Source organism: Telmatherina bonti, assembly GCF_933228915.1.
Source record: "Telmatherina bonti genome assembly, chromosome: 2".
Lineage (NCBI taxonomy): Eukaryota > Metazoa > Chordata > Actinopteri > Atheriniformes > Telmatherinidae > Telmatherina > Telmatherina bonti.
In genome coordinates, this window is record NC_136620.1 from 15,802,933 (window position 1) to 15,826,723 (window position 23,791).

At 39.4% G+C, this 23,791-nt stretch overlaps 3 protein-coding genes across 3 annotated transcripts in view; all 3 read left to right on the top strand.

Moving 5' to 3' along the window:
- Positions 1 to 1,024: 1,024 nt before the first annotated feature.
- Positions 1,025 to 12,071, top strand: LOC306764988 (troponin I, fast skeletal muscle-like). The gene is made up of 7 exons (XM_079252299.1): positions 1,025 to 1,111; positions 2,490 to 2,522; positions 4,094 to 4,130; positions 7,836 to 7,964; positions 9,329 to 9,418; positions 11,293 to 11,466; positions 11,565 to 12,071. Exons 2-7 carry the CDS (start codon positions 2,515 to 2,517, stop codon positions 11,640 to 11,642), a joined length of 516 nt encoding a protein of 171 aa, XP_079108425.1. The 5' UTR covers positions 1,025 to 1,111; positions 2,490 to 2,514; the 3' UTR covers positions 11,643 to 12,071.
- A 6,147-nt stretch (positions 12,072 to 18,218) lies between these two features.
- On the top strand, positions 18,219 to 19,252 carry LOC306768182 (troponin I, fast skeletal muscle-like; the record flags this gene model as incomplete). The annotated part of the gene is made up of 5 exons (XM_079256413.1): positions 18,219 to 18,248; positions 18,374 to 18,502; positions 18,592 to 18,681; positions 18,901 to 19,074; positions 19,175 to 19,252. 5 exons carry the CDS (start codon positions 18,219 to 18,221, stop codon positions 19,250 to 19,252), a joined length of 501 nt encoding a protein of 166 aa, XP_079112539.1.
- Positions 19,253 to 19,285: 33 nt separating this feature from the next.
- LOC306768193 (uncharacterized protein) overlaps positions 19,286 to 23,791 on the top strand; it is an 11,078-nt gene continuing 6,572 nt past the window's right edge. The window contains exons 1-5 of the mRNA XM_079256424.1: positions 19,286 to 20,668; positions 21,991 to 22,023; positions 22,905 to 22,941; positions 23,029 to 23,157; positions 23,342 to 23,431. Coding sequence (XP_079112550.1) covers positions 22,016 to 22,023; positions 22,905 to 22,941; positions 23,029 to 23,157; positions 23,342 to 23,431 — 264 coding nt within the window. The 5' untranslated portion in view covers positions 19,286 to 20,668; positions 21,991 to 22,015. The remainder of the gene's footprint in view (positions 20,669 to 21,990; positions 22,024 to 22,904; positions 22,942 to 23,028; positions 23,158 to 23,341; positions 23,432 to 23,791) is intronic.

Sequence of the window (23,791 nt, forward strand, 5' to 3'; positions counted from 1 at the left end):
TATAGAAGGAAGAAATGCAGACTTGTTTAACACTTTCTTGAGCTACAGTTAAATGTAACATCAAAGCTTCATGCTTCATTTCTGTCTATTTAAACTGTTTTACACCTCACACGAATCCATCACCCCCTTAAATTCTTATCTTCATTATTTTCTGGCCATGTCAGAGAAATCATCAGCTGTTTACTGTTGGGATGATGGTGAACATAAGATGGGAATGGATTGATGTTTATGTTTAAAGTTCTTTTGTTCCTTGTGCTTGTGATTGTAGTGGTGGTGCTGCTGGTGGTAGGGTGGGGGGTAGGGGTGGGATTCCGCTCTTCACTGGGAAACAAAACCACAATCTGCAAAACTCTTCATTTAATCCATCATGTGGAGCCTGAATCAGAACAGCAGATGTTCCCACTTTATTTTAGTCCACTGACGATCAAATTTCCCGTCACACAGAAACTTTTTCTGTGCTCATTAAAACTTTATTCAATAAGCAGGTTCCTGCTGCATGCACACGTTTGCTGTTTAAACCCGATCTTATCATAAAAACCTGACTCCTCAGCGGTGTGTGAGGCAATGTTTTATCCTGTCCTGCATGCAGAGGCGTGAGGTGGCTGCAGAGCGGAGGTCTCCGCTGCGTGTAGCTGCAGTCTGCAGGTGCAGAACGATGCTGCTGTCAAGGACGTGTCCTTCCAAGGCGAGGAGGCATTTCTGAGGTCATCGCCCTCACATCCGATAAAAACAAGCTGAAAAGTTTCTGTAAAGCTGAAAACAAACCTGTTTCCCCCATCATCTGCTGAAGCCTCTGGACTGTGATGGTTTTATAGTGGATGGGAATCATCATCATCATCATCATCCTCTTCCTCCCTTTTATAGCATTCCAGTGGCTCCGAGCTGAGTCCTAAAATGAAATGTCGCTCCTCCTTGATGACGCTCGATCTAAGGGGTGAAGTTGGGGGGGATGGTGATATTTCAGGAGCTTGATGGCCAATTGGACTGAGGATCCTGGACTTCCATAAACAGCAGCTCCATATCCATATCTGAGCCCTCTTATATATACACCCAGCTGATGATTTCCTCTCACTGCCACTGCTGCCCTCCTCAACGTCCCGTCTCGTCATAGGTGAGACCAGTTTCCCCTTCTTCCTCCTCCGCCTCCTCTCTTCGTGTTTACATTGTTGATAAATGGATATAAAATAGCTCGTGTTGCGTCTTTGTGGGAAGAGCTGTTGGTAAAAGTGAAGGTGATGGATGTTTGTGAGGAAGTGGAGGGAAACGTGATCCAGAGAGGCAGAAGAGGACTGAAGGAGGTCCGAACAGCGCTGTGCAGGGATCTGATGATGCTCCAAACTGGTTTTGGATTCGCCAGAGGATTTCTGTTTGGATACTTCTGAAGCATTTGGATGTTTTGGGAAATCTGAGGCGTTCCTGTAAACCAAAGCTTTCTAACTGCATATCTTGTTGGAACGAACTCGGAAGAGTTTTGATTAATTGTTATTTTGAATTTTGGGGAATTATTCCTAGATATTCTGGATTTCAGTGATTAAATAGTTGGATTTAGTTTATTTTTTGGTGTTAAATCTGAAATACAATGATTTTTTTCTCCTCAGAACTTTTGTGGGATATTTATGCTTGTTTCCACTTCCAGATCGATGCATTTTGCAGAGTTTCAGGTGACAGAAGTCACATTTGTTTGTAAAGCAGCTGAACAAAGTGAGCACAGAGGATAAGTACAATAAGGTGTGGATATGAGGGAAAAGAAGACAAGATGGGTCTTTATTCCAGAGTTCAGAGGCAGTGACAGTAAAATCACTTCCTATTTTTCACCAGATTCCAGGCTCCTGTTGGAGTTGTGGGGCTGTGGGTGTATGAGGAAAAGATCTGTCTGTTAATGCAGAATAAAATGCATCGGATGATTTGTTGACACAACCAGTTGAACTCCCATCAGCAGGGGAAGCTGCTGTTAGGAAGGAGTCAGCTCTCTGAGATGAAGAAGAGGCACAGAGAGGTTGTTTCTCTTCTTTTAGAAAAACCAAAACCGGAAGTTTTCTACAATCTGATGTTTTGTACTAACATAAAAATGAAAACAGACATTTTAAACACTTTAAAACTTCGAGCTCAGCCGGATTGTTTCTCATCATTCTGACTTAATCAAACTGAAAACCGAAGCTCGGAATTATTTCCAGTAAAAATAACTCCTGAAATCTAACTCTGGGACCTGCTGCCTTGTTGAGGCGGGTGTGTGTTTAGTGTGCGTGTTGTTGGCAGCCGGCGAGCCGCTGCAGCACATTCTGCTGGACAGATTCTGTTCTGCTAAAGGAATTGAAGTGTTAACTCCAGCAGGATATTCAGTTCTGACATTTGACCCAAACTCCAAACTTAGCTCAGTCCCGGGTCAGCTGCACATCAAATGTTTGGATCAGTCACATATTAACACATCAGGGTCTCTCATAAGATGAGCTGATGGTTTTTTTTTTCTCTTCTTTTTTTCCTTCAAACAGGCTGTGAGGAAAAGAAACCGCCAACATGTCTGAGTGAGTTCTGTTTGTCATTTCTGCATGAATCCGTTCACTGATGAGACGTACCATATCAACATAAGATGCAACATATAATATCAGAAAACAGTTTATCTTTCAGATGAGAAAAAAGCGAAAGCATGTCTTCAGAGTTTTAGGATTTCAGGTGGTTGTGTAGAAAACAGAAGAGAAGATTAAAAAGGGGAAAAAAGGAAGAAGATATACGAATAGTAAACAAGACAGAGAACAAGTAAGGATACATTGTCAACCCTTAAAGGTGGAGTATGTAAGATTTTCAACATTTTCAAAATAAATTAACTAATAAAATAACTACAATCATAATTAGAAAGTTTTTTGAACATGTAGGTTCCAGTCTGTTCATATTTGATGCGTTATTAAATTACAAGTTTAATTAATGACAAATGACAAAAAGCACTTTTTTTTACTGGTAGGCAAACATTTAAGAAAGGTCTTTGTCATTAATTAAACTTGTAATTTAATAACATCAAATATGGACAGACTGGAACCTACATGTTTAAAAACAAAACCTATCTAATTATGATTGTAGTTATTTTTTAGTTAATTTTTTTTTTAAATATTGAAAATCTTACATACTCCACCTTTAAACTCCTCTAGATCTCCGAGCGTTTTCTCATATATCATCAAAAGTTTCTCAGGAACTGTTGTGTGTAACTCTGGGGTGAAATGTGATGATATCAAACCTTTAAATCACGGATATTTAAATTCCAGTTCTTCAAGCTACTGTCCTGCAACTCTTAGAGCAGAGATTCACCACAGTCTTGCAGGTTTTCAACGTATCTCTTCATATCTAAACGGTCAGATTCTCCCTCCGTACATCATCCAGCTCTGCAGAGACCTGCTAACATTTGATTCAGGTGTGATGGAGAAGGGATGTGTCTAATTCTAATTAGATCAAGAGTACTGACACTGTTTTTGATTATCTATGGCAGGCAGGAGGTTTGTAATCCAGATGCAAAATGTAGTGTTTATTCAAAAACGATACAGTAAATCCATAAGAAATAATCTGTGAAAACAGCTTTATTTATTACATTTTCATATTAAAAAAATACTAACTAATGTGACAACCATGATGCTAAGAAACGTCTATTTTGACCCAGAAATGATGATAATGTTACTTTATATCAAACTTTCCACCAGTCAGATAGCTTAAATGAACAATAATCAGCAGCAGCCAAAGATCAACATGTGAGTGCTGGAGCAGGAAATATCTAAAACCTGCAGCACAGTGGTCCTCAAGGACCCGGGTTTGGGATTTCCAGAGTAAAACAAATAAAGACAGTGAGAAAACAAAGGAACCAGAATAAGAGTAAAATTCAATAAGATGTGTGGATGAGAGACAGAAAGAGGAAAGAAAAGAAAAACTGACGAGATTTTTAAAGAATTGACAGTAAAAACTTTTCTGACGGGGAAAAAAAAAGTGAAACTTGAAGCGCAAACATTTTCCAAATCTGATCAGTTTCATGTCAACCTCAACATTTATCAGACTCAAAGCACATGATCTCTTTTCACCACCGTGACACTAACAGAGGCGTTTCTGATCTTGACAGGAAAAAGATGACTTCGAGCCGCAAGCATCATCTGAAGGTATGGCAACCTGGTTAAAAGTCTGTTATATGATGACACTGGGGGAGCTAAAATTTTATACGTGAGAAGACGAGGATGGGCAAAAAGGCATGAGGGGGTCATGAGAAATGAAATGTGAGAAACAAAGCATGTTTTCATTAATAAATGGGATCATGATGTAGAATCATTGGCAACAAGTCCCAAAAGCTTCATAGAGAGGCAAGTTGGTTGTTTTGGGGTGCAGCATGTGGCACATGATGTTTTTTTTAAGGGGGATGGGTTCTGTTTTACTATCTGGCAGTGGTGAGACTAGATATTCTGTGGATAGCTCTATGTTGGGAGGTGTCAGACTGCTGAAGGATAAATAAAAACATCACACTGCTGTAGTGACACTGGTGATCCATACAGGATGATGAACGATGTTTCAGTTCTCTTCAAGGAAGAGAAGCTCTCAAGGCTTTACCTGGGGTGGTTGATCAGATTTCAGAGGTGGCCAAGGCCACCCTGCTACCCCACAATGATGGTTTTATTAGTATTTACAGAAGCTGGGATCTTTATTTTCTAAGGGTTTGACTTTTTTATCTTTTATATCTGAGGGCTATTTGGAGAAATGACGGCGTGCCAGATAAAGGGAATGCTGCTGACAGAGAAAGTAGACCCTTTAAATGAACCTCTGATCTGCAGCTGCTCTGAGGTTTTAGTTTCTGTCCAGTCTTCACTTGTTCCCCTGTTTCAGTCTGCTGCAGTGTGAATATGTGCAGCTGTCACTATTTGATCCTGGCTGATAACAGCTGAGTTACCAACACGCTCAGGCCCATGTATACTGCAATGTTAATGCAGCAAAACATCAGATACATTTAGTGCAAATGAGAATTTTGATAAAACTTTGTTTTAAAATCCCAACATTTCACAGCATAGTTCCAGTCTTTTCCAGATATCAGGAACAAATCAGTTGTAAATGTCCAAAATATAGACAGCCACAGTGGTGTTGGTCCTGGTAGCAGCCTTTACACGCAGAGTAGCGATGATCTGATTCAGACTCATCCTTACAGCGTTGGAACAGTTTCAGTGTCAGTCTCCCCACAAAGAAAACATCATTCTGAGTTTCATTTGTAAAATGCAGAAAATGATGTATAGAAAACAGATAAAACAATCTGATAATTATGTTGAGGAAAAACAAAATGATCCACTGATCTCTGTGCCTTCACAGAAGCAAAGTGCTGTCATGGCTGCCTGAGTTTAAAAAGGAAGTCTTCATTTGGCCTTTTTACTAAATAAAAAAATGTTATTGTAATCCATTTTTAATTTCACTATTTATTACCATGTGAAAAGTTAAAGTGATTCAGGTGTAGTTTTCTGCTTCCTGGTTACTATTAGAGGACAGGAGACAAGTATCCCATAGTGGACAACAAGTTCCTCCCAGAAAATGATGCAAAAGGTCCCAGAAACTGTTTGTAACAAATATTTGTTTAGCTTTACAGGGTTAAGGTTTATTGATTTAAATAATGTACCTTTTTTTTCTCACCAACCCTTGTAGTTTTGTCACAACGCAACAGAATTACAACAGAGTTAATACAAGTTGTTAAACTGGAACAACTGGTACAACTTAGTCGTCGTGGGTTCAACATTCAGATCAGTTCAGCTCTGCGTTGCACCAAATTCTTACCTAAGTCATCTCAAGACACTCTACAGACAAAATGATTGATTGATTGGTTGGTTGGTTAGTCGATTGATTGATTAATTAAGCGATTGATTCATACATTCTTACATTCATTCATTCGTTCATTCTTTTTTAAAGTGCTTATTCTAGTGCAGGGAATATCCAGGTAAACAGAAACTTGTACCAGTGATTAGTCTGCGAGAGGCAGGGTACACCCTGGACAAGTCATCAGTCAACTGCAGGGCCAAATCCACATCATCCAGTTTAGAACATTTGTGCTCATATAAACAAATTCATGAAAACAATTCGCCAAAGAAACCAATGGACCGCATGAAATGTTATGTTTCCTGAGCTGCATGAGGATTCATGTGGGACAGTTTCCATTACACCTAGAGTTGCACAAAATCTAAATATTGCAATAATATCTATATCTATCTATATCTATCTATATCTATCTATCTATATATATATATATATATATATACACATATATACATATATATATATATATATATATATATATATATATATATATATATATATATATATAGATATAGATAGATAGATAGATATAGATATTTAATAGAAATGTCTATATTTAAGAAAAACTAAAAATATTTCTCTAAAATTTTTTATGCTCTTGTGAGGTGGTTTTTCACACGTTTTGATGTGGAAATATTTCACAGAAGTATAATTAAAATCTTTTCACAGTTATGTGTCTGTAGTGTAAATGAGTGAAAGTCGGTCATTTAATTCTAAGATATGCAGTACGACCTCCTACCTGTAGGGGCAAAGTTGTGGGGTTTAAACAAATAACAGCATGAAGCTCATGATCGGGCTGCACGGTGGTGACGTAGTACTTAGCACTGTGGCCTCACAACAAGAAGGTTGCTGGTTTGATCCTAGGCTGGGGGAAGGCCTCGAACGGAAACCAAACTTCTGTGTGAAGTTTGTATCTTCTCCCCCAGTATATGTGGGCTCTGTCCCGGTACTCCGGTTTCCTCCCACTGTCCAAAGACATCCAATTGGTTACTCTGTGAGTGTGAATGGTTTTTTGTCTTTGTGTTGGCCCTGTGATGGACCGGCGACTTGTCCAGGGTGTACCCTGCCTCTGACCCAGGCTCCACCTTCCCTAAAGCAGACTAAATAATTGAGACAATATTTGAATGATCTCATGATTAACACATTTCATACACTGAAAATCTTAATTTCCACAGTTTTTAAATGAAGGAAAATTGAACTTTCAAACTTTCAAATCTTCTCAGTTATACCTCTGTGAAAAAGACATATTTTTCTTCAACACCTGCACACCTTTCAGCTTTAACGGTGCCTTTCTTTTAGAAATGCAGTACCGATTGCCGTCCTCTTAACAAAGGGATGTTTGTAAATTCTTTGAATATTATGATGCAAAGACAAAAACAACATCATTATACTGGCATCAAATTCAAGATGAGGTTGTATATTTAGTATGAAATGGTAATTATGTCACTTTTAACAGGATCACATGTTTGTTTTTGATCACACATCTTTTTCCAGCTTTCCTAGAATTAAGGTTATAAACTGCACCGTGTTGTTCACATTTATCAGAACCGAGCTGGATGTTTGTGATTTTTAAGGGATACTGTTCTGGAAACTTGTCAACTGTGTACACGATGCATTGCTCCAAAACCTTTTAGGAAAGCTAAATCATTTGTCATCTATCATACTTTGACATCATCTGCTTTGAAATATTGATTTACCACATTTATGTTGCTTTCTTTTGTTACAATAATTACATAATGAAATATCCAAAAAATATAACTTTAATGACAAGCAGCCATTTATATAGCTGGTTAGATTGATAGTTATAGTTTCTTGTCTGTGTGTGTGTGTAGGTGTGTGTGTGTGTCTGTGTGTGTCTGTGTTTCCGTATTCCAGTATTATCTGGCCTAATTTTCAGAAAGGAAAAAGACATTTATGATTTTAACATAAATGTAGAGAATTTAGTTTTATTTGCATATATGCCAAAAGCCTGAAAAATGACAGGCTCCCTTCTCTAACCTTTCAAATTTCCATCCATCCTGCAGAGTTTGATCCTGTCGATTGCGGCGACCTGGCTTGAACAGGAGGTAAAGGACATTGCAGCTGCCAAGGAGGCCTACATGGCTGAGAAATGCGCTGCCCCCGACCTGCATGGAGATCTGGCAGCCCTCACGGTGAGACACTGCGACACACTGACACACCTCAGATAAACATCATCAAACCAGCCTCCTTAGATGTAAAGTCACTCTGTAGATAATCTTCCAGAGGACACAGAAACACACCCTCATGGGTGATAGAAATATTTTCTTCGAGACTGTAGTTATTATATCCATTACTCCTGGTTGTCTCCATCCATACTGCTTTTAGGTGAAAAATGAGGCAGATGTTGGTGGAGGTCTTCCACTCTCTCATAGCATCTCTGCACATCATCAGTCTACTGAACTTACTCCAGTAGCTTCAGTTACCTTTAGCATACAGGCCTCCTTGGGCACTTGGGATATACCACCACAATCTTGGTATGATTACTTTAAAAGAAAAAAGAAAATCCTGCTTATTCTGACTTAACTTTCACACAAACAAAAAGGCCGAGGAAAATGTAATAATAATGTAACAACAGTGAAATAGTTGAAATTTCAAACAGTAGTGTTGTAACAAACACTTAGTTTGGGTTTCACATACCCAACCCAATTAGTAGCGATGACTCATGCAGTGTTTTGGAGAAATTCATTAAAATCACTGCAAAATGACCTCTATCAAATAGTAGACCAGGACCTTACATAATTAATAATCTCCCAACACTATACATATGCGAAATGACATGAAAGCTCCTTATTGGTCAGTAAGGGTTTGTTTTTTTTTTCTTTTATATCTTTTGATGGCAACATATTAGAATAAAGTAACCATAAAGGCTTGTTCTAACTCTTGCTTTGCCGTACCTTACCGCTCTAACATGGAAGGGAAATTAAAGCAACACAAGCAGCAACACACAGCTGTTGGGTAATTTTGTATTCCCTCCTGATCTGATTATATGGACATGATGCTTTATGGGAAGTCATGATATTTATTATCTTTATAATCTTTATGATTTATTATTTGTGGTGTTTAGTACTGAGGTTACATTTGACATTAAGTAATCGAGACATGAGTGCAATAAGTCCAGTCGTTAGGTGCACATACATTCCTGTAATTATTCTATTAAAGATTGTTCACATTCTCATAGTCTCTGAGAAATTAAATGACTGGAAAAAGAACTACAAATATTTATACTAATTTAATAAAACAGTCTTCCTCAGTTTTTAACAACTACTTTCTGTACATGTAATCATCATGTTTTTATGCAGGTCTCTGAATTTACCAACCTGGATTTTAATGGACACCCAGTCATTTCTTTTTAATTTAGCTGGATTATTTTTAATGCTTATCCTATTGTCTCATTTTATGCAGACAGTATTCAAAATCAACATCACATTCATCTGTATTTGCTTTTATAAGGATCCATCAGATGTCGTTCTCATTGCTCCTCTGCTTGTTTAACCAGGAAACCTGCAAGAAGCTGCACGCCCTGCTTGACAAAGTGGACGAGGAGAGGTACGACCTGGAGGCCAAAGTGGGCAAGGCGAATAAAGAGGTACACCTTCTCCTGCTGTGCAGAACAGACTGGCCAACCTCTTCATTTTAACATCACTATGACAAACATCTGGGGTGTTTGGCAAAACATGCTGGTTGGGTACAACAGAGAAACTAACATTTTGATGCCTATAAAAATCAAAACAAGCTGAATGCAGCTCATTACGGTGATGCTTTTTGTGTTTCTGCATTACCTTTATCTGTCTGGTCGATCACATGAGGAAAGCAGTTGAGGAAGTAGATTCGAGTAAGTGTTAGTAAAGGAAACTTTGCGACATGAATGCATACATACATGACTTACTCTTATGAGCTTGTGAGCAGTTTCAGATTTTTTCATGTTGGGTAATAATTATTTCTTAATGCAAACAAATATTAAACAGAGCTTTAAAAAAAAAAAAAAAAAAAAAGTAAATCATTGAAAGACAGCCTTGCATGTAAGCAAACATAAATGTGGATCCTAGCCCAAACCCTAAAGCTTGTTACATACGCCACGAGACGCAAGAACTGAGTTCTTGTTCTCGAGGCTGCAAGAACAAGAAAAAGCGTCTTGTTCAGCAGGTCCATACATACTCCACGAGAAGCAGGTCTGCAGCGGGGAGGGATCCCTGCGGGGGGGCGATGTCTGCTTTTATGTTGCTACCTCCACCGAGGAGGTTGTTTTCCTCGGCGTCTTTTTGTTCAAGATAACTCAAAAGGTTACGGACGGATTTTTATAAATATTTCAAGAGTTGTTGGAAATGTAAAAATGAAAAACTGATTAAATTCTGGTGGTGATCCGGATCATCGTTTGGATCCAGGAATGTTTTAAAAGGATTCTTTAACATTGTGCTTGGCGGAGGTTTCCGCTCTCTGCGTGTTTTTCTAGTTTCATATTTAACGAGCAACTTCGTCTGCGGCAGGGCTGGTTGTGCACGCGGCTGGGTCCGAGTGTTTTATTGCCACATGTAAAAATGTTCGTACTTTCTCACCACCTCGATCAGCTGTTTTGTTAAAATAATCCGTTTTACCTGCAACAGCAAACACACGTAAGCAGCAACTCCGCTTCATGCTTTCTCCGTGTTAACCACGCCCACCTCAAATGTCCGACCAATCACACGATACTTCTCGCAGCCCCGCAAGAAAAAAGTTCTGCCAGCCCGATGTGTCAAGAACTGTCCTCAAACACGTCCACGAGAACAAAATGACGTCATTTTCTTCTCGGAGCCTCGAGAACAAGAAAAAAGTTCTCGCTTCTCGTGGAGTATGTAACAAGCTTAACCCTAGATCAGGGGTCTCAGACTCAGGTCCGTTTAAGGTTACTCTTCTGACTAAAATGAATGGCCCATTGTGTACAACTTAATTTCTATGATTGGTTTCATTTTAATATGAAAGTGTCGCAAACATCTGAAACCTGTAGGGCAGTGACTCAACAGGACTGGAATTAAGATTCCTAAACTAAATGTATCCTGCAACCATGAACAGCAGACCCTGAACGGACAAGAAGGCAGCAGAGGGTTTATTCTCCTCACAATACAAAGATGGAGTCTTACTGGGACGTGATGAAGAAAAGTAGCTGTTTAAATGCAAAAAAAACCAAAAAAAAAAAACCTCTCAAGTGAGGAGTGCCGTTTTCAGTCCGGCCCATTTGATGAGCCAGATCTCCTGGTCTATGAAGATGGGAATGCAACCTAAGATTCATTGTTTTACAGCTTATCATTAGTGAAAAGACGGATCTCCCAGGTTTTGTGGGTGTTATGTGTTTCTGCACAACTACCTCCTTGCACAGGCAAGCCTTCGTCTTCACAAACACTTCAGTCATTCTGGATATAAAGGTGTCACGGACACGCTCTCAGCTCTGGGCTCTCTTTCACCTTTGAACTGCTTGGTCGCTCTTAGATCGATGACCTGAAAATCAAAGTTGTGGACTTGGCTGGAGTGAAGAAGCCCGCCCTGAAGAAGGTGCGTATGTCTGCTGACGCCATGCTTAAAGCTCTGCTGGGCTCCAAACACACAGTCAACATGGACCTGAGGGCCAACCTGAAGCAGGTCAAGAAGGAGGTGAAGGAGGAGGTGAGTGTCTGCAGCAGGAAGACTGGAAAGCTGCTCTACAGGACCGGTGAGGTGTAAGCGTTTCTCTGACGGTGTGTGTGTGTGTTTGTACCCCGCAGCCTGCAGAGGCAGTCGGCGACTGGCGTAAGAACATTGAGGACAAGGCTGACAGGAAGAAGATGTTCGAGACCTCCTAAAGAGCCGAACTCCTGCTCCTGCTCCTGCTCCTGCTCCTGCTCCTGGCTGGGCACGTTTTTCTTGGAATTTCTGGCATTTTTCATTGAATTGAAATACCTTTTGTTTCATTAAATCTGTGAGTTTCAGCCTGCTGTGTAGATGTACAGTTTGTATAGCGAACAGGGCAGCTGTAGCTGAGGAGGTGGAGGATCCGACCACCTGTCGGTAAGTCGGTGGTTTGATCCCCAGCTTCCCCAGTTTACATTTTACCTGCCGAAGCGTCCTTGGGCAAAAGCAGAACCCCACATTGTCCCTGATGTGTTGCTTACCTGTACCTCGCTAAGTGAATAAATGTAAAGGTGTAGACTCTCATAGCAGACTGTTATCCATGCTCATGTTCACTACTTCCTGCTCCAAGTCTTTTTTAAATAAATGTCTTCTGTTTCCTACTTCTCCTGTCCTGAGATATTTTGTCTTTGACTCAGTGATGCACAACACTGCAAACCGAGTGCATGACACGCCGAGCTAATTTAACCGTATTCAGGATGCTGACTTTATATTTTCTACTTTTTTTTTGTGTAAAACTTGAACGTTTTGACTTTTTTAAGAGAGGCTTGTGAGAAATTCCTTGAGCCGTGGTGATGCCACTGATCAGAACTTTACAGAGTTCTGTTTTAACATCCTGCTGGGCTCCTTGTAGTGCTGTGCACATCAGTGAGGAATAAGACACAATATCCTTGTTTCTTCCTGCATCTTCCATATTTGATTTGTTGAAAACTAAAAGTAGTGTCAGCCAAGCAACATTTTCATTACATGTCAAGAAGCCGTTGGAACTTTATTTCACTGTTTCTTTTTATCAGACAAGCGTAAGTAATAGATGTTTTTACATCAGCTTGTTTTGATGGATTTAAACGCATCGTCTGAGCTTTAGGCATATTTATTCACCGCAACATTTTTCAGAAGTCCTCCCTCAGTCAAACTGCGTCCTGAAAGCTGTCCTGGTGTAAAAGTGGACTTACATTAATTGTTCTGCTTTGCTTCCCACTCATCCTGCTCTCTTCTTGTCTTTCTGCTGTTCTTTCTGCTTTGTGTTGAAAGAACTTCCTGTTTCTCCATCATACGTTTCATTGCGTGATTTCATCCTGTTCTGTTTTCATGTGTGCTTTACTGCTGTCGAGGTAAATGCAAAAATCTACCGCTCAAACTTTGATTAAAAGAAACAGTGAAATATATTCAAAGAAAGAAGACAAACAGATCAACAGATCAAATATGGGCAATAATCAGACTGACTCTCTCTGCAAAAGCTTCATTTAACACACTGTTTACCACGTCTTGTTTTGGTGCTAAAAGTCTGTAATTCAGTCGTGAAACTGAGCAGGATTGTCAAACTGAAACAACTTTTACTGAAACTGAACCCACGCGGTGCTTTTGGGTTAACCACATGCCGACTACAGCATGCTGGTCTCTGAGTTATATACCTGCTGCTTCCTCACAGTTTAACTCAGAGCTTCATCATGTAACTGGCGACTTGTTAGTATTATATGAAGCAAATCCAAGTCATTGTAATTTTTCTCTGCTGAAGATGACATCTCTGTCTCGGCATGAGTAATTCTGGATCAGTATCATTGATAACGGAGTCTGTGTAGATGTGAAAAGGGGTGGAAATGTGTTCTCAACCTTTATTTGGATAACTCGATGAAATGATGCCACAGGCTGTTTATCAGTAGGAATTTCAGCAGAGATATATTTAGCATGGCTGAGAAGATCTGGTTTTACTTCTGGAGAGCGGTTATGTCGTCTGTCTTTACATGCAGGCCACAGCTGCAATGCAGAACAACAAAGCTATGTGTATTAAAGTATTAATAACAAAAACTGAAGGTATGAGAATAAGTTCAAAGTGAAAATGACAACTAGACTGAAGCATTTCTTTTGCTTGGATTGCAAATCTCTTTCTCAAATTTTGCAGTTTTACAAAACAATATGACAAAAGTGAATATGTGCTAAGTTGCTTTAACTATTTAATGACCATTTTACAGGTTTAGCAAATCTAACAAATATTTGCCAAAAGAAAGTCAAACATGATTGTAAACAGTAATTAGAACATTTTAATGCTTCTTTAGACACATTAATAATAAATGTTTAAAAGTCTGTAAGAGAAAGGATAAAACCCCCGTTTATAAAACACGTTTTGATTTTCAGATTGCTTTTACATGAGATGTAAAGCAAAGCTGTGAAGGGAAGTTTATCTGTCAGCTGTGTCGCCTGGCCGTCTCTGCAGAGCTCTGATGTCATGTGACCCCTTAGCTGGAGTATCTGTCACAGCTGAGAGGCTTAAAAGCACCACATAGTGTCAGCAGAGGACTGATAGACCGCTCGCTGTAGTTTGCGTTTCTTTTGGACAGTTCTGGTCCATTTTCCAGGTCCCGATCTGACCTGAACAAAGATTCACTGGAGGTGAAAAGATGAGAGACCAACCATTTGTTTCTGAAAACATTCTCCAACAAGATGTTTCCATTTAGTTCATTATGATCCAAAAACATTGGTTTAAAAGATGATTTCTGTCTGGTTCTGACTGAACGTAACATGAACCGACCGGTTCTGCTCTGAGAAGGGATTCTCATATGGCAGCCCCTTCTGGCTTCTTTTATGTTATTTGCTCCACAAATCATATTTAAAACTCATTTAATTGATCTCTCCCATTACATCAAAAGGTGAGTAGCATCAGTTTTTCTGTTCAAATGAAATGTTTTTGTTTTTTATGAAGAATTTACTAGTGTTTCTGTCATGCTTTCAGAAGCTGTGAATCCAGCAGGAGTCTCGCCAGCAAGCTAATGAGTGAGGTACGCCCACACACTGGTTATCAGTTCATATGGATGGTGGGATTAAATGATGGAAAACCTCTCAGCACATCATCCCTCTGCATGTAATAACTCACAGCATTTCTTAACATCTTCTGTCAGAAAAAAGCCAGACATGAATCCATATGTTTGTTGTGGTGATTCCAGGTAGGCTGCAGGTGTCTTAGTGATAAATATCAGCCAGGATTGGGCCCAGTAAGCAAACCATAAACTGGTTTAAACATGACCGGATGTCTAATCATTTCAACGCATGCCTACCAACGCGTGAAGTGTGTGAAATCACTTCGCCATCAGGAGAGATCTCATGCTGTGACTGGGAGGATCTGCAGATTTACAGATTAGAACGCTGTGACAGAAATTGCATGATTTTAACTTCAGATGAAGTTTGATTTGTTTCTGACAGTGAGCAGAGAAGACAGACTTCCAGTGTTAGAGAAGCTACCATTACTGTGTGATGGTGTCTGTTAGTCGTGTTAGTACTGAAAGTTTCTATTTGTTTTTATTTGCTAAGAAATGTAGAATTATTCACACACATACACAAAAAGCCCTGTTTGCATTTACTAAGCCCGACTCTGAGCACAAAGTGAAGTAGTAGCAGTGGAGGAGGGTGTGTGCATCATTACCTTACTCTACCTGTACAGCAGGTGTTTCCTTCCTCAGCACCGTCATGTTTACAGACATTAACGTGGCATTTATATGAAAATAATCACAGTGAGGTGCTGTAGTCTTCAGGTGGTGGTTTATCCAGATGATCAGCTCAGATTCTGGATCTGTTTCGAGATCCAAAAGGCACAGCTGGATCTGAGTTGATGTGATTTAAAACACTTTTGTCAAAATATTCTGCTGTAATTTTCCACTGAAATACTCCAAATATTTACAGGATAATTTCAGACTGAATAGACTGGACGTCATTGTGTCCAGTTCACTTTAATAAAAGGTTCTTTCAGTGCTGAAAGACTGGTTGTGAAACTAGAATTTGTTATGATTTAACCACACTGGACCTAAAGTATCTCATAATTAATGTAGATAATGTTGTGTAGCACAACGGTGACTTGTGACCACATTTGAAGTCTGATTAAGTCTTGAACGTTTCCTGCTTCTTCCAGGCAGCCTGAGCTGGTCCAACGACTGGTGATTATTTCCAACTGACCAGATGTCAATTGATGGAAAATTTATGAGCTTACTGGTCAAAGGATGAAGGTATTTCGAGACCTCATTGGCCTGATTGGTCTCATGGCTGTCCATGGCCATAAAGAGGAAGCCAAATCCCCAGCACAGCCCATATATACCCCACAGATTTCACTGGTTAATTGGTGACTTGTTGCTGTCTCCCAGTTGCTCCTCGTCTCCACTTTCTAGGTGAGAAACTATTTTTTTGTGTGTTTTAATGGCTAAAGCGTTAAAATACTTGCATAGACTGTCTGATGTCCTTTAGATGATTCATTTTAATTTTAGTTTTTATGATAAAAAGAGGTAAAATAAAAGTGTTTCTTCGTGTAAAGTTAGAAAACAATGTCAGCATCATTCACAGTCTGGCAGAAATCACTGTAGGAGTTTAACTACCGGACAGAAAAGTGGAAAAACTAATGCAGTTCTGAGTCAATAAGTAAATGTAGTTTATTAAAAATGACCGAAAATATGGAGAATTCTGTTTCAGAAAACGTTTCAGCCTGAAGGTTTCTGTGCTTTCAGCTTGTCTGCTTCAGACGGCACCTCTCTGAACGAGCTCATCATTGACCTCTGACCCTGAGCTAAGTTTAGCTGTAGGCTAAAGACCCCCAAAGACCCCTAGAGGCCCTGAGATTACGGACCCCTCACAGCAAAAGATGAGAATAAGAATTATGATGGATGACAGCTGGACCACTAAAGGGAAAGGAATATAATTGATAAGTGATTTGTTGTGGAGTTTTGATCTGAGACGTTATGGGGTTCGCAAATGTTTGATTGTTGCAGGAAGGAAAATAAGTTAGGTCTAAATGTCACCTGCTCAGATTTATTGAATATTTTGGATTAAAAACAACTTTTTAAAAAATGTTTTTTACTTTCACACCATTCATCACGTCTTCTCCTGGTATTTCCACCATCTTGTTCATGGGATTTGGAGCAAAAACTTTTTTTTTGATCTAAAGCCACAGGATTTCCTTTGATCAAAAGCATTTGATCAGCCGTTGTACCTTTCATGTCTGCTCCTACAAAAGGGAACTTTGTCTTGATGGGGACTTGATGAAAATGTACTTTTGTAAGTTTTTCATTCGTGCTGCTAAATTGGACCCAGAGAGTTTTTATAACTATAAATGAGATGAAGCACATCTTTGATCTAAAAAGAGATTTTGAGGAAGAAAGCATTGTTACATAATGAAATGTTTCCTGGAGAGGAGTGTGTTGAGCTCTGGTTGCTTTTCCTTCACTTCATTAATCACATCAGATCTATGTGGTTCGGGTTGGGAGAAGAATTTAGATTGGGCTTAAAATAATGTTAATGTCAGCATTCTGGTGGCTGACATGGTCATTCATCAACAGAGGAAAATAAGTGCATGTAGTTATGACTCCTCCCTCCAAACTACAGGGATGGCAGCAAACTACAGCAGGAAGCTGCAGATCTGCCATGAAAAGAACTAAGATGTCTCAACTTTAATGTGTTCAGCAGGGAGAAATGAACCTCTAACCACAAACATTTATTTACAGTTACATGAAAAAAATACAGGAAATAATAAGGAAAATAATTACAAAAAGGGGATGACTGGAAGGTATATAAACTACAATTAGATGTAAAATATATTCATAACAGCAAAATAAATAGATAGATAAACAAATAAAAAGTAATTAACTTAAAAATAAACACATAAATATATTTTTGTGTCAAATGTACATTAATTAATTAATTTCCGTTTCAATCATGCAATTTTTTTTCTTCCTCCCACTTTGTGGTATTATATGTAAAGTGTTTTTAACTATTAAACAAAGATATATTTGACTTTTTTTTTTCTTTTTATTCTCATTAAGCATTAACTTCCACATTAATGATTTTTATTTTTCTTCTTTTATTATCTACTGTAGCAGGAAGCAACAGATATGAGTGGCATGAAAGGTCCCAGACTCTGTTAAGCAGTAATAAATGAACCCATAACCCTTAAATTTATTTACAAACAAATGAGGAAGAAAAATGAATGCAGGAAAACGTAAGAGAGAACATAACAAAAAGAAAACCACTGGAATAAAATAAAATACAATTAAAGATTAAATGTCGTAATAACATAACATAAATAGGTATATAAATAATTGCAAATTAATTTAATAAAAATGAATAAAATTGTTTTAAAAGAAGTAGTTTATTGCTAATTAATAATACTTAAAGACGTTAATAACGCATGTAATTTTCTTTTTATTATTGTTTTTTTCAGCAGTGTATTCTCTTGTTTTACCAAAAATATTTAACAGTCGTATTTGTTTATTTATTTTGTTTTAGTCACTCTGCAAGTCAAAAGTTCGGACACACTTTCCCATTAAATCCAAAGGGAAAGTGTTTCCATACTTTTGACTGGTCCTGTACATTGTAATACTCAAAGCAGTTACTGACGTATTATTTATTTATTTTTATTTTTTATTATCAGTCTTAATCCAAAAAGAAGCCAAGATGTCTGAGTAAGTATAAATCTTTATTTTATTTGACATGATGACATAACATCCATCTCAGTCCTCATACAATCTCACATCTGTGTTAATAAAAGGGGAAAGAAGATGACCTCCAGCCGCAGGCATCATCTAAAGGTGAGACTGCTGCAGGATGAGAGTTGACATCTTCTTTCTGATCCGACATGTTTGCTTCGCGTTGCATCCTTAAAACGGATGATGACTGTGTGTGTGTGTGTGTGTGTGTGTGTGTGGTCCTCCAGAGCCTGGTTCTGCAGATTGCTGCCAACTGGTTGGAGCAGGAAGTCAAGGAAGCGGCAGCTGCAAAGGAGGCTTACCTGGCAGAGAAATGTCCCACACCGGACCTCAGTGGAGACCACGCAGCTCTGGCGGTACAGAAAGAAAATCAAAGGACAAACTAAACTTTACACTCTCGGTTCTGTGTGGTGACATGGAGAATTTGCTGTTGTCATGTCAACAGGAAGTCTGCAAAATGCTGCACCATGCCACCGACCAGATCGATGAAGACAGATATGACACTGAGGCCAAAGTAGCAAAGACACAGAAAGAGGTGCAGACATTTCTGTAGAACTGAGAACAAAATGTAGGTTTTTCTCTCATGTTCAGCTGTACAGCCATGATGTTTCTTCTGAGTTTTGTTTCAACAAAATTTCTTACTTTCCTGTTTTATGTCGTTACATGAGCCTTACATGTACCTGGTCTGAGATACATGTTCTCATTCCAGGGATGGAAACATCGGCCTTATTTCTGTTTTCTTGTTTGTTTTCAGATCGACGATCTGAAGCTGAAGGTGGTGGAGCTGGCTGGTGTGAAGAAGCCCGCCCTGAAGAAGGTGCGTATGTCTGCAGACGCCATGCTTAAAGCTCTGCTGGGCTCCAAACACACAGTCAACATGGACCTGAGGGCCAACCTGAAGCAGGTCAAGAAGGAGGTGAAGGAGGAGGTGAGTGTCTGTAGCAGGAAGACTGGAAAGCTGCTCTACAGGACCGGTGAGGTGTAAGCGTTTCTCTGACGGTGTGTGTGTGTGTGTTTGTACCCCGCAGCCTGCAGAGGCAGTCGGCGACTGGCGTAAGAACATTGAGGACAAGGCTGACAGGAAGAAGATGTTCGAGACCTCCTAAAGACTCCTCGATCCAACGTTTTGTTTTCCCTCTCTGGCTTTCTGCCTCTCCTCTCCTCTCCTCTCCTCTCCTCTCCCTTCTTACTTCCCATCTTTTCATAGAATTGGAAGAAACCGGTGCAATTAAATGTTCTTTTTGGAATATGGAAACTCTGTGATGTGATGTTTCAGTTTTAGAAGCAAAACTTTCCCTTCAGAGTTGCTGTTTGACGGAGATGGTGTTTACCATCTGACACCGGGTCTCAGGTTCAACCGACTCCTGAAAACATGAGGATTTTTATCGGAAGATGATGGAAAAGCCTGTTAAAGTCCAACATTCCTCTGGGAACATCTGTTGACTCAGTTGTGTTTTATATTGAGTCACCAGATGTCAGCAGAGAGCTGACCTCAGCTTTCCTTTTCCTTCCCAATATTCCCACTGATTCCCACTTCCTCCGCTTTATGTTTGGTTGATCACAATACAAAGCTCAACAAACGGTGAGTCACAGTTTTCTTCTTCTCTGTTTCAGCGCCTCTCTTGTTTACTCCTCTGTGTGTTAGCAACACATTTTCAGCATCTTTCCGTCTCTGTGCATCAAGTGAAATCCTTTCAAGACATTTCCAGACATATTTGGTGAATCTTTTCATTCTAATCTGCATCCAATTGGAAATAGAAACAAACAATGACCTGTTAAATTAAACATATTTTATTTAAATGAATTTTATAAATCTGAAACAGTTTTACCACTAATTTAGTATTTTAAAGAAAGCTGAGCTTGTGGTTAAATATTGGATGGAGCTAAATGAAGTTTTTTATGTTTATTCTCCATGAATTATCTACCAGAGATGAAGTTTCCAACCATGGCTCAGTCTGAAAGCTTGGCTGTGCATCTTTATGCACCGAGAACTGATTTAACTATTCAGTTAAGTTGTCTTTGGTTTGATGAACCTGGCTTTTAGAGGTCTGACAGTGTTTTTCTTTCCATATCTGATGCTTAGCGTCATGTTTGAGGATGCACTTTGATTGCTGAGGCTTTGTTTCAACTGGAGCTGACCTTGGATGGGAACGTCTCCCAGCTCTTGGTTTCAGGACAGTGAGGCGGCCATCATTGATTTAGTCGGCCACACTGCCTGACTGTTGTGTAACAATCGCTTCGGTCCAGAGGAGGGAACCCGATAGCGTCTGTCCAGCTTCCAGCAGAAGGATGTGATTTCTTGCTCCCGAAAAATTTACGAGGTTCCTCAGAGAGTTGTGGAGGTATTTCTGGAGCCTGCTGGCCCATTGGTCTGAAGTGGCTCTGCTACCATAAAGAGGGCTGCCTTTCCTGCTGAGGCAGCACTTACCACCCTATATACCATGTTTTATGTTTACTGTTTGGGACTCGGCAGTATCTCCCCCACTTCTTGTGCACCTCCTCGTCCTCGTCAAGTTCAGTAGGTGAGAATCTCTCGCTCCGCTTACTCTGTCAGGGCACTCAGGTCTGCTCTGCAGGTGGGACTTCAGGTTTTTCCGAAAAGGTGTTTTTAATGGAGGAGGACTGTTTTCAGAGATGTTGCTGAGAGTGACCTCTGACCTCTGAGGGCTCACCCAGCAGCTGGCACTCCCCAGACTTGTTAAAGGACACTGGAGGACGACTGCTGGATATGTTTACGATTGGACTGAAAGTGTTTTTCTTCTGCTTTATGTTGGCTCTTCAGGGCTTTATTATTATTATTATTTATTGTTATTTTTTATTTTTATATTTAATTATCATTATTATTATTAATTCAGACATCATAAGAAGTTTAAGATGTGTGAATTTTCATGCTAAAAGAATTTACCACTGAAGGCTGGAAAAACATTTTTTTTGTTATTTTATCAGCTTGAGTATAAAATTCAATGTCTAAAATCTGGTTTGCTAAAATTTTATGTTTCCATATTCATATTATGTCATTTCCAACATCTTCTTTTCATGTTTTCGTGTTGGAAAAAACAAAACAAACAGACTAAAAAAGCAAGAAAGATGTCAGCGTTCCTTGGTGTGGAGTTTATCGTCATGACACGTTTCTCAGACTTGTTATGTTTTCTCAGACTTGTTATGCTGACCTGTTGACAGATTTTACACGTTTTGCACATCATCTGACTCTCCATGCATCCTATGTGAGTTATCTGGAGACGATCTATTAGAAGAAAACAAGTAAATGTTGTATCAGCGCACCACAGCACCATTCTCTCTTTAGACCTCCAACATGAAGCAATACATAGATAAAATTCAGTTCACAGTATTTTCAGAAAGGTTTTAATAAGTGTTTCAGTATCAGTTCCATTTCTGGCTGCAGATAAATCCTACTGGTTTTGGATTCATGTGTACGACCAGAACATATTTAATCCATTTTTTTTCCGTGAACCTGCTGGTGGGCTCAGCTTCTGTCCTGCAGTTGATTGGAGTTGGTGTTAACTACACAGGCCGCCAGCTTGCTTTGCAGCTGGCATCTTGTGCTGAGCTTTGTGGCTCGCTGAAACAAGTTCAATTTCAGGCAGAAAGTCTTCAGAGGAACAACTGTTGAAGGCCAGTACCCTTGGCATCTGACCCCGCCTGTCCAAAATTAGCTGGTTTGTGATCACTGGCAGCCTGTTTTTTTATTCTGGTGAAGCGTGTCATGTTTCTGGCAGGAGGTCAGAGGGTGTCTTATCAATAACAGAGACGCCAACATGTATCAGCTGTGGTCTGAGTCACTGTACTGCTCGTCACTAACTCAACGTTTTCATTGTCCCCACAGGGCGTGAAGATCAAAAACAGCCAAAATGTCTGAGTAAGTACACATAATCTTCCTTTTGGTCCTTTAAATAATAATCTTCCCAGTGAGCCGGGAGACCTTTAAGATTTTTTTTCCAAGTTTTCTTATTGTTTTCTGGGTAGTTTCAGATAATTGAGTCAATATAGATCTAAGATTAAGTTTAGAGTCTGGTGGAGGTGAATTATCATCTCTTCATATCTCATCCAGTTATCTTACAGGGTTCAGGGGTCAGACATTCCCGGATATGGAGATAGTTTCATCATTTTATACCTAGATCTCAACAAAAGAAGTAAATATAATCTACAGTAAAGAATCTCAGTTGGTGGTGATGAATAATCTGAAAAAGTCAGAGGGTTCATATCATCTGGCATAATTGTTGAGATATCTCCAGAGGAAGGAACTGATGTGAACACATGTGAGGCCAGCAGCTCCATCTGAAGGTCAAAGTTTGGATCACATGCTGTACATGCAGCTGGTATGTGTGAGGAATAAAAAACAAGCAGGCAGCCTCCATCAATAGATCATTTTAGCACTTCTTTTTTATTTGTTTTGTTTTTATTTTTCCAGCTTCACTCAGCGAGTTTTTAATGAGTGGATTGGAATGTAACTCATGTGCACTGAGCATGAGGAATAAATACCTACATGAACAGAAACCAAACTAACACGTATAAAAAAAACCTGTAGATCAGTGTTGGATGATTTTTTCAGCTTCAGAAAAACAACACGCTGGTTGTTTCCTCCCATTATTTTAAGCTTACTGGTTATATCTTTAAATCTAACATATGAGTATTTTAAACTTTGTCTTCAAATCGCTGCTGGAAGGTTAACTAACAAATTTGTCATGAAGAAAAATGTAAATCGTCAGAGTGTTGATGACTCTTTTCTCTTTATCCTAGAAAGAAAATGACCTCCAGCCGCAGGCATCATCTGAAGGTGAGAATCAAATCTTAGTCTTTGTCCCGGGATCATCTGAGTTTTTGCTTCTTCCTCTGAGTTTTCCATGTTTTACTGCTCCTGCAGAGCCTGATGCTTCAGATCGCTGCTAACTGGCTGGAAAATGAGAAGAAAGAGATTGCAGCTGCAAAAGAGGCGTACATGGCTGAGAACTGCCCGGCCCCGGACCTCGGTGGAGACCAGGCCGCCCTCATGGTGAGACCTAAACACAACAAAACCAGCATTCAGCACACAGTCTCACATTTAGCTTAAAATAGCAAAAAATGGGAGTTTTTCTTATATGTATTTTCAGAGACATTTCCTTTTATAAGACTTTAAAACTCTTCACTGAAATACACAAAGAGGCTGCAATACTCAGGTGTGTTTACTGCATCAACAGGAAGTCTGCAAGAAGCTCTATCAGGCCATCGACAAGATTGATGAGGCCCGGTACGATGCCGAGGCCAAAGTTCAGAAGACCGACAAGGAGGTGAGAGGTGTTTAAAATCCAACTTTTTCAGGCTGTTGAATTTAATCTTCAATTTTCAATTACAAAGCTGGAACTGAGTTAAAAGAAAGAAAGAACAGAAAATGTGTGTTCAGGTAATGTTTCCCCCAAGAGCCCTGAACACCTGGAGCTTAGAATTTGTGGAAGCAGACAGAGAACTCACTTTCACCTCTTCTTTCTGTTTAGCGGAGAAATCGCCCAATTGGACCTGGTGTTTGAAACAAAAATTTTAAAAAGAGAGAATGTGTTGCATTACATAGTCATTTTATTTAACAGAATTATTTTAACATTTTGACTGAAGTGGATTTGAAATTCAACATTTTTATTCCTCTTTAAATGCTG

What these genes read in the sequence shown, in the direction of transcription:
- LOC306764988 (XM_079252299.1), top strand. An exon ending in GCCGCAAGCATCATCTGAAG is followed by an intron (nt 4,131 to 7,835) that starts GTATGGCAACCT and finishes TCCATCCTGCAG; the next exon opens with AGTTTGATCCTGTCGATTGC. An exon ending in AGAAGGAGGTGAAGGAGGAG is followed by an intron (nt 11,467 to 11,564) that starts GTGAGTGTCTGC and finishes TGTACCCCGCAG; the next exon opens with CCTGCAGAGGCAGTCGGCGA.